This window comes from Myotis lucifugus, unplaced genomic scaffold (assembly GCF_000147115.1).
Source record: "Myotis lucifugus unplaced genomic scaffold, Myoluc2.0 scaffold_76, whole genome shotgun sequence".
NCBI lineage: Eukaryota > Metazoa > Chordata > Mammalia > Chiroptera > Vespertilionidae > Myotis > Myotis lucifugus.
The window spans coordinates 3869986-3889071 of NW_005871124.1; the positions used below are offsets into that span (position 1 = coordinate 3869986).

General features: G+C 42.4%; 1 protein-coding gene across 1 annotated transcript in view; it reads right to left on the reverse strand.

The window, feature by feature from the left end:
* The window catches only part of EFHC2 (EF-hand domain containing 2), a 156815-nt gene that overhangs the window by 118108 nt on the left and 19621 nt on the right, over positions 1 to 19086 (reverse strand). Inside the window, exon 2 of the mRNA XM_014457422.2 lies at positions 15362 to 15517. Within this exon, the coding sequence (XP_014312908.2) occupies positions 15362 to 15517 (156 nt within the window). The remainder of the gene's footprint in view (positions 1 to 15361; positions 15518 to 19086) is intronic.

The following is a 19086-nucleotide window of genomic DNA, read 5'->3' on the forward strand; positions in this document are numbered from 1 at the left end:
CCAGGTCAGTGTACTCGCTGTAAATGATCTGTCTTTTGGCTGTCCTCGTCAAGCAAATGCATCATTATTTTTTCTTTTTAAATACATTTTTATTGTTAATAGTATTATAGATGCCTCCCTTCCCCCCCCACCCCCTTCCTTCCAGCCCCTATCCACTCCCCTCAGGTCTTGATTATCCTATTGCCCGTGTCCATGGGCTTATTTGCATCATACTTAATTTTTCCTTCAGCAGCCATCTGAATAGCCAGTTCATTTGACTTTGACTTTTCTTTCAGCACGTATGCAGTGGATATTTGGGCCCACATGATCTCTAGAACAGCACCTCCCATCTCCAAAAATCCCTTTCCCATAAACCGAGGGTCTCCAGCTTTTTCCCAGTGCCCTGTATGGGGGGAGGTTTTTCTTTCAGGAGACCGGGTGGGGTCTGTAATGATCCTCTGGGATCTTTCGTTTTTCTTCAGCCTCAAGCTGGTCCTGAGATAGCTGAGTGGGTGCAGGAAAAAGCTGGTGAGTGCCATCCTCTTCCACGTGCTTCCAGCACAAGCGACCTCGGCAGTCTTCTGAATGTATTCTCTTGTTCTGTTTTCTCCTGCCAGCCTTCACGTCAGAGTCTGCTTTAACTGCTTACTTTGTTTTGTTACTTCCTTACACTCAATAGAAAGCACAAAGCAAGTTTATCAAACATATTCATTTTCCTGTAGGAAACATACTTTTGAAATATTTTTTCTTCCTCTGCCTCTTAAATACTATTTTAGGTTATTGAACAAAGAGCAGTCTATTCAAGCTGGTATTTCCTCCAAAATAGGGCAGGTAATTTCTCTTCCCTTCCTTCACCATCTATTCTGCTTGATAGAAATTCACATACAGCATGTCAAGAGAAGTAGGGAGGAAGCTGAGGCCGTGGCTAGTCCCCTGCAGGAAAAACTTCAAAATTTTCCATAGCAATTGACCTGACCGCCACTCCAGGAACAGGACGCATGTAGCCAGTCCTTCATATGCATGCCTGACACATCAGAGAAAGGCCTTAACGCAGGGCCTGCTTTTCCCTCAGTAGGACTTACCCCAGTAACACTTTTAATCCATCAATAGCTGTGAAAGTAATCCAAGTGGAAGCCCCTACAGGTTATCCTAACCCCCAACTCAATTCTTGTCACCTTATTAGAAAATGAAATTGAAAATTGGTTTTGGTATATTTCTCCAATACGATTCCATCTGCACTCTATCTGGTGGAAATTCTTCAAAGTTTGCAGCATGAAAACAGCACCCCTGGCCTTCAACACTAACTAATATGGTTTCTTCATATTTTAAATTTAATTGGGATTGTGAAGGTGGAGAGGCTCATCTAAATATCAATGCTTTAAGTTATAATTTCATTCTAAATTCTCCTTTTTGTCTCTCACTTCTCTTTTTTGATAAATTTGTGTTCCTATGGATACTGTCTTTAAATAGGCATATCTTATTTTAAGAAAATTCAGTTTTTACAAATCTGAATCTCATTTAGCTTATTGAACATAAGAGATGGTCAGTAAGGTAAGTTGAATAAATGAATGACAAAAAATACAAATTATAGAAAGATGACTTCCAAATAGTTTTTTGCTTTACAAACTATTATCATCCTTAATCTATAATTCATGCTCAAATTTTCATGACTAACCCTAAGGTTCAAGATGAAATGTACTTATATGGACAGTATCAGCACTGAATGAGTTTATTTTTACTTGTCTACTTCTTAAGATTTGATTTTATAATGCATAAAAGGGGAAAAGAAGTAGCTAAAATGCTAGACTAGCCTTCTTTTAGTTTTATCACTAATTAACCATATAACTGGTACAGACCACTTAAACTCTTTGTCCACTGGTTAACCTTTCAGCCAAAATTAGAAAATCAGTACTTGCTAACCACAGGACAGTACAGTACCATTGAAAGGATTAAGAAAATTATATATACATATATAACAGAGCTTTGGAGAGAAAAATGAACGTATAACACTACTGAATAACATATAAATCAGTGTAGGATACAAAGCTGGAAGCTTAAAAACATTGTCAAAACCACAATATAGTCTTTTTACATCCTTGTAGAATCTATTGAGCAATGCCGTTAAAAAACACTTGATATTACTGAGAGAACAGATTCAGACCCACTGCTTAAAATCAGACTTCCTGGAAAATTAATTAGGACTAGAAAAGGGGAGTTATTCTACCCAACAGAAATCACCAATTGCCAGTTGCCAATCATAGAGTTTCATAAACTGAATAGAGAAAACTGAATATTCAAACGTTAAAGATACAACAGATAAAACGCCTATAACATAAAATATGAAGGAAAATATTTGGTAATATATATGAAATTTACCGAATATTTATACATTAGGAGGGTGCTGCAGGAGGACCATGTCTCCAAGGTATACCCCAGCCACTGTACACATAGTTCAACACTATATTTGGGGAAACACCCAACACTATGGGCAAAGGAAAGGGGAAAACCCTGGTAATCCTATATAATAAAGAGCTAATATGCAAATGGTCATCACACCCTCCCGTGGGGGCGGGGGGACCTGAGGCTGGGCCGGGGGACCTGAGGCCGCGCCCCCGCCTGGGGGACCTGAGGCCATGTCCCCCACCCTGGCGCTGGGGCTGGGGGACCTGAGGTCGGGCCAGGGACCTAAGGCCGTGCCCCCCACCCTGGCACCAGGGCCGGGGGACCCAAGGCCAAGCCAGAGACCTGAGGCCACATCCCCCACCTGGCGCCGGGCCAGGGGACCTGAGGCTGCGCCCCCCACCCAGCACTGGGCCGGGGGACCTAAGGCTGTGCCCCCCACCCTGGCACCAGGGCCGGGGGACCCAAGGCCAGGCCAGGGACCTGAGGCCACATCCCCCACCTGGCGCCGGGCCGGGGGACCTGAGACTGTGCCTCCCACCTGGCGGGGTTTGACAGAGGACCTGAGGCTACACCCTCCACCCCAGCACCAGGGCTAGGGCACCTGAGGCCACATCCCCACCCGGCGCCGGGTCAGGGGACCTGAGGCTGCGCCCCTTGCCCAGCAGGGCTTGACAGGGGACCTGAGGCTGCGCCCCCCACCCAGCGCTGGGCCGGGGGACCTAAGGCTGTGCCCCCCCTCCCTGCGGGGCTTGATGGGGGTGGGGCCAGCCGGGTCTGGGTCTCATGCAATTTTGAGTTGCACGCAGGTGGACGGGGACTTGACTCTGGGTTCCGCGGCGCTCCCCAGACTCTGACAGGAGGGAGATTTTCATATACATTTTACTAATTTCCTTTCATCTCTGACACTTCTATTATAGAGAAAGGGCAAATAGCAATATCAAAATATTTCCTCTAATTAATTCCCTTTTAATGTACACAAATGATAATGATGATGGTTATACTCTTCAAACAGTTGAAGTCAGCCATTTCCAGGCCTGAACCAGGGGAAGAAAAAGTAGAGAAAGTAAAGATAATGAAGATGAAGAGACAGACAAGCCCAGTAAAAGAGAAAAAATAAATAGAGAAAAGAACAAAAGAATGTAAGGGGAAGCCCTAGCAGATTTGGCTCAATAGATAGAGCATCAGCCTGTGGACTGAAGGGTCCCGGGTTCAATTCCAGTCAAGGCACATACCTCAGTTGCAGGCCTGGCCCTGGTCAGGGGCATGCCGGAGACAACCAATTTAAGTGTCTCTCTCACATCAGTATTTCTCTCTGTCTCTCCCTCTCCCCTCCATTCTCTCTAAAAATCAATGGAAAAAAATATCCTCAGATGAGGATTTAAAAAAAAAAGAATGGAAGGGGAATGGGAGAATGGAATAAGGAGGGTGAGATCGAGGAGGAGGGGGTGGAAAACTTTGAAAGAAGAATGGAGATAAGCATGTCTGCCTCCCTTTGAATACTGTCGCATTCGTGCCCTCCCTGCCGCCCCCCATTTCTGATGTTCTAGAATAAACAACCGTGCTCCCTCCATTATTTATACCTCTGATGAATGGCTTGTGATGGTGACGTGTCCCTAGAGAATCCTCTTTAGTAAAAGAACTATTACACACTAAACAGCACAATGAATTTCATAGTCAAAACAGATATTCAAGTGGAAGGTCATAATTAAAATAAGTAGAAGAATATGGACAATTCTAACATCTTTAAAAGTTTAGAAATCTCTGAAGGGGTTTAGGAGAGTAATTTATTTGAAAAAATAAAACCAGCATGTTTAAAAATAAAGGGATATGAATCCAGAGGATGGAAAATAATTATACAAATACCCAGAAATCCGCTATGGTGTATTATTACCTGAATTGGCTGCACTTTGCAGATATACATACATGTTATAAAAGCTGTGCCTCAAATCTTAAATCCGAAACAGTGAGGTAGATGCAAGAGAATATAGACTGTAAGATTTCATTTATATGAAGTTCAAAACAGGCAAACTAATCTATGATGATCAAAGTCACAGCCATGGCAGAGGGCTGAAGGAAAGGGGGCATGAGGGAACTTTCTGGATGGTAGAGGTATATTCTATATGGTGTCTGGGGTGGTGATGGACACGTTTGTCAGAACTCATGAAACCGTATGCTTAAAAAGGGCACATTCATCATGCATAAATTACACCTCACTAAAGTTGATTTGAAAAATTAAAATAAGGTTTACCACAATAAAGTTGATTAAAATAAAGATTCAAATAATAAAATCCTAAAGGAATACAAATATTCTGTAACCTGACTGTGGTGGTTGTCACACAAGTCTATACATATAATAAAATTTCATAGAACTATAGCCCTGGCCAGATGGCTCAGTTGGTTAGAGCATCATCCTGTATATTAAAAGATTGTGGGTTTCATTCTAAGTCAGGGTACATACCTAAGTTGCAGGTTCAGTTCCCAGTCAGGGAGCATATGAGAGGCAACCGATACATGTATCTCTTTCACATCAGTGTCTGTCTCTCTCTCTCTCTCTCTCTCTCTCTCTCTCTCTCTCTCTCTCTCCTTTCCTCTTTCTAAAATCAATAAACATATCCTTAGGTGAAATTCAAATAATGTCTGCAAGTTTAGTAGTATACCAATATAGATTTCCTGGCTTTGATAATGCACTATGGTTATATACTATGTTATCATTGGGGAAAGCTGGAAAAAGAGTACATAGAAACTCTCACCCACCATCAAAGGAGTGAGCTTACTATAGGGCAGAATCCTGCAAATACAAAATTGAGGAAGGCAAATAATTTTTTAATGTTTCCAATAAACTTGCATCTGGTCTGAATTTAGAAGAGGAAAGTACATAAATAAACATTACTCTATAGATTAAAAATTCAAAACATAATATAAATCAATCTAACCTATAAGTCACAAATCAAATAGCAATGATTAGTTCCAATTTGTGAACTAAAATGTTGCAAATAACAAATATTTTATGCTCAGAAACTAGTCAGTGTGCACAAAGGACAACCATGTGAAGAGGTAGCCAGAGGGCAGCCATCTGCAAGCCAAGGAGAGAGGCCTTACGAGAAACCAACCTGTCAGCACCTTGATCTTAGACTCCCAACCTCCAGAACTGTAAGCAAATCAATTTCTGTGGTTTAAGGCACCCAGTCTATGGCGGCAGTCCTAGGAAACTAATATATTAAACTACAATTAATATAGCATAAGATTTACCTCTTGTAAGTATACAGTTCAACTTTTCATAAATTTATACAGTCACAATCCAATTTAGGCCATTTCCATCGCCCCTTAAAATTTCCCTCTCCTGCTGCCAGCCCTAGGCAACTACGGATCTGCTTTCTCTGATGTATTTGCCTTTTCTAGGATTTCAGATAGATGGAATCATACAATACGAAGTCTTCTTTATCTGCTTTCTTTCACTTGATATGTTTTGAGCCTTGCCCATGTTGTAATATATACCATAGTTGCTTCTCATTGCTGAATAATTTCCATTACGTGACTATAACACATTTTGTTTATCCATTCATCAGGTGATAGACACTGGGTTGGTCCCTGTTTGGGACTATTATGAATAATGATGCTATGAAGTTTTATGTGAATATATATTTTAATTTCTCTTAGAAAGCTATGTAGGAGTGGAACTACTGAGTCATGTTGTAAACATTCCATTTTTAACTATTTAAAAAACTGCCAAAATATCAGTATCATTTTACATTCCTATCAGGAATGTATGAAAGTTCCAGTTTTTCCACATTCTTGCCAACACTTAGTATTTGACAGTCTTTTAAAATTATATACATCCTAATGGGTATGTAGTGGTATCTACTCAAGTTTGAGCTCAAAAAGACAATTTTAACTTTGGGCTAATGTTTGGCCTGAGGGCAGGGTCTTAAAATTTTGTCTAAGTACTGAACTCCAGGTTTTAAAAAAGAGGGAAGAACTCTATCTTCTTTAATAATCTGATTATCCTATATAATAAAAGACCAGCCACATTAAGCATAACGACCAGAACGACCAGAGACCAGAACCACCAAGGCCCCTCACCGGGCTGGCTCTGCCCCCAAGCAAGCAGTTAGGGGTGATCAGGCAGACAGACCAGTGGTTAGGGGTGATTAGGCAGGCAAGCAAGTGGTTAGGGGCGATAAGGTAGGAAGGCCAGCAGTTAGAGGCACCGGGTAGGCAGATGGCTCTGCACCAGGCTGGCCCTGCCCCCAAGCAAGTGGTTAGGGGTGATCAGGTATGCAGAGTGGTTAGGGGTGATCAGGTAGGCAGGCCAGTGGTTAGGGACATCAGGTAGGCAGACGGCCCCTCACTGGGCTGGCCTCGCCCCCAAGGAAGCAGTTAGGGGCGATTAGGCAGGCAGGCAGAGTGGTTAGGGGAGATCAGGTAGGCAGACGGCCCCTCACCTGGCTGGCTCTGCCCCCAAGCAAGCGGTTAGGGGCAATCAGGCAGGCAGGCAGAGTGGTTAGGGGTGATCAGGCAGGCAGACCAGCGGCTAGGGGTGATCAGGTAGGCAGGGGAGCAGTTAGGGGCAATCAGGTAGGCAGATGGCCCCTCACTGGGCTCCTCCGCCCCCAAGCAAGCAGTTAGGGGTGATCAGGAGGGCAGGCAGAGTGGTTAGGGGTGATCAGGCAGGCAGACCAGCAGTTAAGGGTGATCAGGTAGGCAGGCACGTGCTTAGGGGTGATCAGGTAGGCAGGTCAGCGGTTAGGGGCAATCAGGTAGGCAGATGGCCCCTTGCAGGGTTGGCCCCACCCCCAGCAAAGAAAGAGGGAGGCCCAAGCCACCGGCAGTGACTCTGTGGCAGCTGTGTGGCCAGCCAGCGATCACCGTCAGAGGGAGGCCCAGGCCAGCCAAGCCATCGCACCCCACACCTGTCGCCTGCAGAGGGAAGCCAACTGGTGGCAGGGGAGGGGGGGCAGCGCTGCACAGGTGGTAAGCAGTGGCAGTGGCGGGGGCGGGGTCAGCTGCCTGCAGCCGGGGGAAGGAAAGCCCCAATAGGCCCTGATCTCAGGCCAGGCCTAGGAACCCTACCAAGGGATCCCAGATTGTGAGAGGGTGCAGGCCGGGCTGAGGGACCCCCTGAATACATGAATTTTTGTGCACCAGGTCTCTTGTATTTTATAACATTCCTAATTGGCTGCAGGCAAAACTTCAGGAATCCATATTCATGTATTTTTCTTTGCTAATCATATGTAATTCTAATGTACTTGATTGCTCCTTGGTCCCCCTGTAGAAAAATTTAAAATTTTGGCTGTTTGGGGTGAGAAAGAGAAAAGTAGCCCCTGACATTCAGGAGCCCACTTGGCACTAGCAGCTGGCCTTGGTGTTGCTACACATTGGGCTGGCAGCTACAGAAAAGCTTTGGGCCCTGACCGGTTTGGCTCAGTGGATAGAGCGTCGGCCTGTGGACTGAAGGGTCCCAGGTTCGATCCCGGTCAAGGGCATGTACCTTGGTTGCAGGCACATCCCCAGTAGGGGGTGTGCAGGAGGCAGCTAATCGATGTTTCTCTCTCATTGATGTTTCTAGCTCTCTATCCCTCTCCCTTCCTCTTTGTAAAAAATCAATAAAACATTGTTTTTTAAAAAAAAAGAAAAGCTCTGGTATTCTCCTGTTGCATATGAATACTTTCAGAGAACGCCAACCTCCAACAAGGCCAGTCTGTAACCACGATTGATCAAAACAAAAACAAGACCACTCCATAACCACATCTGAACACAGACTGAACATGAACACTGTCTAAGCCATAAAATGTCAAACATCCCCCTCTCCTAGCTCAGAGGAGTGACAGCTGCTTCTTTCCCAATTATAGCTGTAGCTTTACTCTAGTCCAGTGGTCAGCAACCAGTGGTCCATGAGGTCTGAAAGGTTGGCGACTGCTGCTCTAGTCTATATATATAAGCCTAAGTGACCGTTAGGACTGGAATGACCGGAACGACCAGTCAACCAGTTGGGTATGACACGCACTGACCACCAGGGGGCAGATGCTCAATGCAGGAACTGTACCCTGGTGGTCAGTGCGCTCCCACAGCCAACCTCCTGCGGCCCATTCCCCTGGCCTGCCAGCCAACCTCCCATGGTCCTTCCCCACTGCCAGCCACTCCCTGCAATAGGCCCCGATTGGGGGGCCAGCAGGCCAACCTCCAGGGGTTCCTCCCCCTACCCAGCCGGCCCCGATAGGCCTCAATCACCAGCCAGGCCAAGGGACCCCACCGTGCATGAATTCATGCACCGGGCCTCTAGTATATATATAAAAGCCATGACCGGAACAGCGGAACAACCAAAACAACTGGTGGCTATGTCGTGCACTGTGGTAGCAAATCGGCCTGATCCAGTCCCCGATTGCCGCCCCCCCCCCAGCCGGCCCAGCCCCAGATCGGTCCCCCAACCCCAATCTGGAGCGGGGCCCACTAGCCAACTGCCCAAAGCCCCTCCCCCCAGCCGGCCAACCACCCTCGGCCCCTCCTCCCAGTTGGCCCTGCCCCCGATCAGCCCCCAACCCTCCAATTGGGGGCTGGGCCAGCCAGCCAACCGCACACAACCCCTACCCATCCCCTGCCAGCCCAGCCCAATGGGCCCCCATCGGGGCGGGCAGGCCAGACCTCACCCATGCACGAATTCGTGCACCAGGACTCTAGTCTATATTATAAGTGAGTTTTATTGATACACAATCAGAGAAGTACCCTTGTTTCTTAATAGCAACCAATCCAGAGCAAGGCCCCCCTTCCTTAAGCCCTCCCCAAAATTACATAACACAAGCCCCAATCCTATAGGTAAACCTTTTCTAATACCTGCTCACTTAGACATCCTGTGGTTACTAAGGGTGTGTGTTTTCCCTCACTGCAATGAGTAATAAACCAACTCATTCAATTAAAAAAAATCAAGGTGACCTAAGAGATCAAATTATACTTTAAATTTTATCTTTATATTTTTCAAAGCATAGAGATTCATACAGTACTTCATAAATAATCAGCTCACCATAAGCCCAATACCAATGAATACAAAGTTATTAAAAGTCTATTTCTGTGGTCAGTAGGTTTGATTATAATTATGTTCATAATAGATGGAAAAATAAAATATCATTCTTAAATGCATTCATATACCATAGGATCAACCTTTATCCTGCCACTTACTATAATAGATTCATTTGCAAAATAGCAAACAAATTAGGCTAAATAGGACCCATTGAAAAATGAAAAGAAATGAGAGCATAATTGTAGAGTCGATGTAAATGCTACTTAACATGTAGATAAAAGTCACATAAAAACATTGTCATTTGAAAATTTCTAACTAGTCTGACTTTTTACAACAGCATCTAATGATAGAACATATACAATAGCAAGAATGGCATATCATAAACTATGAAATGCCAAATTTAAATTAATAATGAAGCAATAGGTGCCTGGTGTAATTAGAAAGAGCCCCAGGCCAGGAGATCCAGGGTCTGGGCTCAGTTCTAGGATGAAATGAATTTGCTTTTAGTCATAGGCATAGGCTGCTAGTGGTAAATGTCGTTCGTAATCAGCTAGCCAAACTTCACATTACAGTCAAGAAAAATGAGGCTCAGAGAGATAAAGTGACTAAGCCACAATTACCGTTAGTTAGCTATGTGAAAATAAAGAAAACCTCCTTTCAAATCATCAGAGTTGGGAAGCCCTGGAGCAGTGGTTCTCAACCTTCTTAATGCCGCGACCCTTTAATACAGTTCCTCATGTTGTGGTGACCCCCAACCATAAAATTATTTTCTTTGCTACTTCATAACTATAATTTTGCTACTATTATGAATCGTAATGTAAATCTCTGATATGCAGGATGCATTTTCATTGTTACAAATTGAACATAATTAAAGCATAGTGATTCATCACAAAAACAATATGGAATTATATATTTGTTTTCCGATGGTCTTAGGCAACCCCTGTGAAAGGGTCGTTTGACCCCCAAAGGGGTCTCGACCCACAGGTTGAGAACCGCTGATCTGGAGGGAGACCTCTCACGGTCACACACTGCCTTCTGCAGACTCCAGCCTGAAGAAGCATACTTTGTACTCCCCAACAGGAAGAGGCTCACTTTATTACTCCAGCAGGAAAAAGGAAGATTTTTCTCCTTGCCCAGCAACAACCCAGCCAATGAGAATTGGCTGCCACAATTCAGCCAAGAAGAAGCCATCTTCCCCCTGAAGTCTCACTCTCCTCCAGTGGACTTTTGCTTATAACTTCCCCTCCCAACTTCCTTCTCTGTCTCTATAAGGCAACACTCCCCTCCTTTGATCTCTGGACTTGCCTATGGTTTCCCATAGTTTGCACGTCCCAAATTGCCATTGCTCTGCCATTTCTGAACAAACTCATTTTTACTGGTAAAATAACTGGCTAATGTATTTTTAAGGTTAACATTACCTGACAGTTCCAGGGCCTTCAGCGCACAACCTCAGGACCCTGGCACCTGGCCCACTTCTTGTAAACAATTCCTCATTCACAGAGTAAGAACAGATTTGCTCCTTCCTTGTGGAGGTGCTGGGATGATGACTGCAACTAATTGGTGTGAGTGAATAGGTGCTTATTTATATTTAAATGAAATTAATAAAATAAGTCTTTGGAAGGTGGGTGTGTTATCAGGCAAAATTATGTTTGGGTGTTTGCATAATTCTGCCAATGCCAGGAGTTTTCATCAAGTAAAACTGTGTTTCTCAATTGGCATTTTAGGTAGAACATTCTCTCCAGTTCCAGTTGCCCTTCCCACACTGCAGGATGGAAAATCCTAGTTGGCCCCCAGCAACCTAATAGCAGCAGCACCTCCCACTTAGGGCTGGCCCTAGAGCAAGGTGATTTAAAACATCAAACTTAATGCAAAAATATCCATGATGCCAAATGTTAAATAAAGATGGAATCAGTATTACTTATTTTTTTCCTCTTGCCTCAGGCTCTAATATAGCTAAGCATAGCAGTTACTGATCCTGTCTTTAAAATGTTGGCATTTTTCCCGGCGGCATGGCTCAATGGTTGAGCATCAACCTATGAACCACAGTTTGATTCCCAGTCAGGGCACATGCATGGGTTGCAAGCTTGATCCCCAGTGTGGGGCGTGCAGGAGGCAGCCGATCCATGATTCTCTCTCATCATTGATGTTTCCAGCTCCCTCTCCCTCTCCCTTCCTCTCTGAAATCAATAAAACCATATTGAAGTTGGCATTTTGTTCATCATGAATTTTTTGCATCAATTTTGATTTTTATATTTCATTACAATATTATCTGGCTTGAGTACTGAGTTTTGGGGTGCCCTTTAAATTTTATACCCAAGGCAAGTGCCTCATTCACCTCACCTAGTCCAGTGCTGCTCCTAGTCATTGTAACAACCCAAAACACCTTCCCACATTTCTAAAGGCCTCCTTGGGCTGAGAATCTCTGAAATAGGGATTGATTTTTTTCTCATATAACAAGAATTCCAGGGAGAGACAGCCTGGGCCTGGAAACAGTGGCTCCATGCTGGCAGCAGCACCCTAGATCTCCTTTATATTGGCAGCGCTCACATGGTGGCTGCTGTGCCCTGAGGAATTATGTCCTAGTTCCAGACAGAAAAACAAAGGTAGGGCAAAGGGCGGGAAAAATTGTCAGCTGAGCCTGACTCTTTTAATTAAAAAAAACTTTCCCAGAAGCCACACCCAATAAACCTTAACTCATATATCACTGGCCAGAAGTGAGTCACGTGGCGGGCCTAGGTGCAAGTAGCCTGGGGCAGTGAACACTTGTAAGTGGTCACATCTCCAGCCTGAATAAAACTGGTGTTCTCTCCTTGAGATCAGGAGGGGTCGGAGAATAAAAGATAAACAGCTAGAAATGTCTGCCATAGGGGCCATATAGGATAATAATGGCTCCTTTTGGTGACGGCAAATAGTATCTTCTCTGCTTGTAATTTGATGGTCAGCCTGAACAGAGCATTTTGGTGGTCACTTTTAGAATTATGGATAAAAACTGGGATGTTGTCTGAGGCTAGGCTCCACAAAAGCAGAGCTTGAAACGGATTTAGGTGCATGTGATTTGTTACGAACATACTCATAGGAGAAACCTGGAAGGGAGTGAGGGGGAGCAGCCAAGCAAGGATGCATTGTCATGTGAAGTTTGGCTTTGGCTGGATGCACAGGGACTATGAGCCTATCATCATATATAATAAAAGGCTAATATGCAAATAGACCAAACAGTGGAACAACCGGTCACTATGACGTGCACTGACCACCAGGGGGCAGACACTCAATGCAGAAGCTGCCCCTGGTGGTCAGTGTGCTCTCACAGGGGGAGCACTGCTCAGCCAGAAGCCGGGCTCACAGCTGGTGAGCACAGCAGCGGTGGCAGGAGCCCCTCCCACCTCTGCGGCAGCGCTACGGATGTCCAACTGACAGCTTAGGCGGGGAGCGAGCCTAAGTTGTCAGTCGGACATTCCCTGAGGGCTCCTGGACTGCAAGAGGGTGCAGGCTGGGCTGAGGGACCCCCTCCCCTGAGTGCACAAATTTTGTGCACTGGGCCTCTAGTATCAGAACAAAGAGGTGCCACCTTGAAGAAGCAAGCTCTTTACCCTTGACAAATCAGTCAACCATTTGCTGCCCCCTCTTGTGGTAAAGGGGCCAGTGTAACCTCCCAGGCTTTTCTGGGTGATGCAATGCCCATTGGCCAAGAGCAACACTCCATAAGGGAGTTACAAATGTAAACTGTTTGCCAAAGCACTTGCTTCAGTTGGGGAAGGCAGATGCCCTACCCTTAATGCGGATCTGGATGGGGGCCAAGAGCATCTACTACAAATACTAATTTTTATACACTTTCCAAGGAACTGCCCTTATTTCTACTTTGTACTGTTGGAGAATGTAACACTGGATACAGATTAAAAACTATTGGAAAAACTGGCAACAAGTTGAAAATGTCTCATTTTTAAGAAAAATGATTAACAGGTGCTGACTTGTTTTGTTGAACCACAAATCTAGAAAGTGCTTTATAATTTGCTAAGGGTATTAACCGGGATCCAGTCTGTAGTTCACAATCTCATCATAGCATGTAAATATTTCATAGTCTTAGTGTCTCATTTAAAACTCAATGAATATTTAATTGAAGTTGACCAATAAAATAACTGAAAGAATTATGTTGCATTTAGTTAGGCTTGAAATGAGCAAGCTCTTCATTTTCTCAAGTACTTGGAAGCTAAAATTATTCCAACTTCATGAAATATTCTACATAATTTTATAAGTAACTAAAGGGCTACAAAATAAACTTGAAAGGCACATATTACATATTGAGAAAAACATAAAATAAAAGGAATTTTCAACTTTAAATTCAAGAGAATAGATAAATATTTTGTGACCTACAACAGTATTTATTCAGTAGTAAATTAGTTTCAACTATTGTAAATAATCCTCTTTTTGACACAAGAAGTAAAAGTAGAATCTTTTCTTTGGCCCTTGCAAATTAAATATTCTAGAATGATGGTGTGTAAACCACCTATAAGGCTGATATTAACAGAAAATCATAAATGATCCACCCAAGTACATTAGCCCAGAAATTGTTTCTGAACTCTGGGTCCAGCACTGAGCCAGGTACTGAAAATAATTTTTTAAGAGAGAGAAGTATTGGTTCATGTTCAAAGTAGGGATGGTTTCCCAAGAAAGCAGCTTCCCTGCAGTCTGATAGATCTCCGTACGTGTCAGAACTTACCTTCAAAAGATATGTGCTCAAAGTGATGAGCTCTAATGCTGATAACATAGGATATGTCACTTCTACCAAATCTGAAAACATTTTCAATGGGATCAAAGTATTGCCAACCAACCCATGTTAAAAACCGCCTGGTAGACAGCATACTAAAGTTTGAATTCTTTATCTAGTCCTGAATTATGTTTTAATTACAGGACCTAAATAATCTAATAACAGGCTCTGATTTGGAGAACAGAACATGGGGCAGTGAACAGGGTTTCAATAAATAAAGCAATGAGAAATGACTGGTCACCTCGGGGTTTTTTCCTTTTGATCTTAGTTCCTTTTTAAGATATTCAAATGGATTACCTTTGTCAACTGTCAATATGCCAGTATATATAAATACACACATTAAGAAGTTCAGACTCTTCTCTAATAATAGTACCTCTTTCTGTCCCATCTACACCTCTTGCCATGGCACCCTTTGGTTCTCAGGGATGGGGGATCATAATTAATATGGAGAAAAGAAGAGAAGGCATCTTTCTGTTGCTATCTAAAGGGACATTCAAAATCAAACAAAATTATTTAGTTAATGGCAACTCACTAAGCAAAAGTGACAGCCTAACCAGACTCTTAGAATCTATAGAAGAAAATCTTAGAGAGGAGAGGAGAGGAATGTTGATAAAATACTATATGATTTCACTTATTTGTGGAATCTAAAAAAAACAATATAAATGAACAAATAAAACAGAAACAGACTCATAGACTCAGAGAACAGACTGATGGTTCCCAGAGAGGAGGGGGTTGAAGGACTGGGTAAAAAAAGTAGAGGAATTGAGAAGTACAGATTGGTAGTTACGAAACAGTTGTCGGGACATAAAGTACAGCGTAGGGAATACAGTCAGTGATATTGTAGTAACTGTATGGTGCCAAGTGGGGACTGGAAATATCAGGAGGAACACTTTGTAAATTATATGATTGTCTACCCACTATGAGTACACCTGAAACCAATACAAAACAATATTGAATGTAAACTGTAATTGAAAACAATAATTTTAAAAAGAAAGGTTGATAAGCATTAGCCAAGAAAGGTGAACATTTGGTGTCCTGCACCATTGGTTTGTTTCTTTGTTTAGGGTACTTTGTTCTTGAGTGTGTCTTTTGAGAACAACTAGCCTTAACATTTACATTGAGGATTCATATTTTCTCAAATCTACTTAATATTTAGTACATGCCACATTTTAAGACTGCATTTCTCCCCATGTTATGTGACTTACGTGTTTATCAAAAGCTACCCAGGATGGCAGTGTACTTCCCGCTCCTGAAGGATATGCACTGTGATTGGGCTTCTTCTTTGGCCCATAAGGCAACATCTCACGTCTTCCATGCTGAGCCTCAGACACCAACACTCTCTTGTACTTATCCTCTCCCACCTGTGAACACAAGAGACAACATAAAATGACCAAGCTTATTCACTAAGATTTTTCTTATCTGTTTGAAAAGGTAAACACATTTCCTTTTTTTTAATATATTTTATTGATTTTTTACAGAGAGGAAGGGAGAGGGATAGAGAGTTAGAAACATCGATGAGAGAGAAACATCGATCAGCTGCCTCCTGCACACCCCCCACTGGGGATGCGCCTGCAACCAAGGCACATGCCCTTGACCGGAATCGAACCTGGGACCCTTCAGTCCGCAGGCCGACGCTCTATCCACTGAGCCAAACCGTCAGGGCTAAACACATTTTCTGTCATTTGTTTTTCCCATTACCAAATGCGTATTAGAGTGACAAATAATTATGATCAATCTTTCCCCAGAAAGTTGTGTCACATTTTAAATTCAATTCATTGTAACAAATTCAAAACTTTGGAAAGCAATAAGAATAAACCCAATGCTCCCTGCTATTTAAAACATTTAGAAATAACTATTACCGCAGGTGAACATTTAGAACATTAGTCTGCTAATTGGCATATTCTACTTATTTGCAAAGACTGAAAATGGGGGGAGAGGGGGAACCTCCTCTACTTCAGAGTAAAAATATGTCATCCCATAGAAGTCTAACATTATTTGCACCAAAACAGAGAATGAAGACTTTTGCTCATTAAAATAAATGTAACAAGATATTCCTCAGAGCTGACGTTCTCCACCTAATAGTAGAACCTTGCCCTCCCTCTTCCTCATTTCTCTCCCATCTTTTCTGGGGATCTGGCGAGAGAAGTAAAAGCCTGGAGTATGCTACCAAGGACTAAGAAAGATGTGGGCCAACATCAGCTCACACATACCGCTAGTAGGAAAGTAAAGCAGAAGAATCCCTCTGAGTTGTGACAATACCTAGCAAAGTGAAAGGTGTATATGCCTTATCGGCTAGCAAGTCCACCTCGAAATATATTTTGCATTGTGCACAAGGAGCTATATATTGGATTTGTTATAGCAGTGTTTTATGAGTGAAAAATAGGAAACAATGTAAATGTCCATCAGTAGCAGAAAGGATACCTCAATGATCTCTTTATAAAATGGAATATTAATATGAACAAATCTCAAAAAAAGTCAAGCAAAAAATAGGTATTAAAGGGGAACATAAAACCTGATAATTCCACACATATAAAGCCTGAAAATATTCAAAAATACAGTATTATTATAGATAATATAGACATAAAAATGATAGAAATAGAAAATTCAACATAATATAATATCCATGACAATACAATATCTGATACAATAAATAGCATATATCATATCAAAATGAACACTGACATACCCCATAGCCCTGCGTAAAAATATAACATTTTAGATACAACTGAAGCCCTCTATCAGAGCTTATGCCCTTGCCTCTATCTTCAGAGACAATCACTATCCTGAATTTGCTGCTTGAACTTGAACACTTTGCCAGGACTCTATACAGCCAGGGCAATTGTCTCTTGCAAAGCATGATGCACTGGCAGGGAAGTCTGAGTGGAAATTCAAAAAGACTTTGTCTCTTTGTTTGTGTTTTCTTGTTTCAAGGCAACCTACTGAATGAGAGAAAATATTTGCAAATCATATATCTGATAAGGGGCTAATCTAAAATGCATAAAGAACCCATATAACTTAACAGCAAAAATAAATCCAAGTTAAAAATAGATCTGAGAAGACATTTTTCCCAAAAAAAGACATACAAATGGCCAACAAATATATGAAAAGATGCTCAACATCACTAATTATCAGGGAAATGCAAATTAAAACCACAATGAGATATCACCTCACACCAGTTGGAATGGCGATTATCAAAAAATAACAAGTATTGGCAAAGATGTGGAAAAAGGGAACCCTCATGCACTGTTGTTAGGAATATAAATTGGCGCAGCTCCTATGGCATGCAGTATGAAGGTTCCTCAAAAAAAAAAAAACTAAAACCAGAACTACCATGTGATCCAGCAATTCCACTCCTGGTTATTTACCTGAAAATGAAAACATTAATTTGAAAAATATATACATCCCCATGTTCAAATCGCAGCATTACTTACAATAGCCAAGACATTGAAACAACCTTAGTGTCCACCAATAGATGAATAGATAAAGCAAACGTGATATCTATAATAGAACATGGGTGGACCTTGAGGACATTATGCTAAGTGAAATATATCAGACAAAGACAAATATCATATGATCTCATTTATATTTGGAATCTGAAAAAATAGCTCACAGATACACAGAAATTGGTGGTTACAAGAGGTGAAAGGTTTGGGGGGGGTGAAATGAGCAAAGGGGACTCAAAGGTACAAACTGTCCCATTATAAAATAAATAAGTCATGGGATGTAATGTACAGCATAGTGACTATAGTGAACAATACTGTATTGTAAGTATACAAGTGCCAAGAGAGTAAATCTTAAAAGTTCTCATCACAAGAAAAAGAATTCTGTAACTATGTATGATGACAGATGTTAACTAGACATTGTGGTGGTCATTTTGCAATATATACAAATAGCGAATCATTCCATTGTACACACACAACTAACATAATGTTATATATCAATTAGACCTCAGTAAAAATAATAAACTAAACAACATTTAAAGGGAAAAGATCTCATTTCCTCTTGTAGTGAAGGCAGCCTAGAAGAATGGGAAAGGGCCTGCCCAGGGGAGTCCGGCCACAACAGCTGCTCTGAGCACATAAACAGCCCAGCTCAGGCCGCAGGAGGAAAGCTAGAGGCAATGGTCAGGGTGGTGAGCTGCAGCCTAGTTCTGTCCCTTAGAGAATCCATTGACACCACCTCAACCAGTCTCCCCACTCCCTGTCACACTCACAACCACACGCACACTCAGGTTGCCACAAGTTGGTCCCAAATCACCATAGCAAAGCATAAAATGGTTTGGTTAAAATGAATGTTGGGATACATAACTGTACAGCAATATTTATTCCCTCTTTTAAGGCAAGTGTTTTGGGAGTAATCACAAACTCACCTCAGTTCAAACTAGTAAATATTACTTAAGCATCTACTATATTCCTAGATTTGTTCCAGATATACTAGTTAAAATAAACATGACTCACAACCCTTGCCCTAAAGAAGAAACCTAGAATTTTACTTATAAGGTAAGACTTAGACATATAAAAGAATTTTAAAACTTTAAAAAAAACAGTATGACTACCATTTTTGACCACTTACCATGAGCTAGACTCTTTACTAAGGGCTTTATATACATTATCTAACTTCACCATCACAAAACTAGTTTATAGGTGTTATTACTGACATGTTACCAATGAGGAAACCAAGGCAGAGAGAGGTAGACTAGCATACCCACAATTGCATGGTAACTAGTGGAGCCTGCATATGAACCGAAATTCCATTTCTGCACTATCAGAATATTAACTTAAAATTTCAATTCAAGCCCTGGCCGGTTTGGCTCAGTGGATAGAGCGTCGGCCTGTGGACTGAAGGGTCCCAGGTTCGATTCCGGCCAAGGGCATGTACCTTGGTTGCGGGCATATCCCCAGTAGGGGGTGTGCAGGAGGCAGCAGATTGA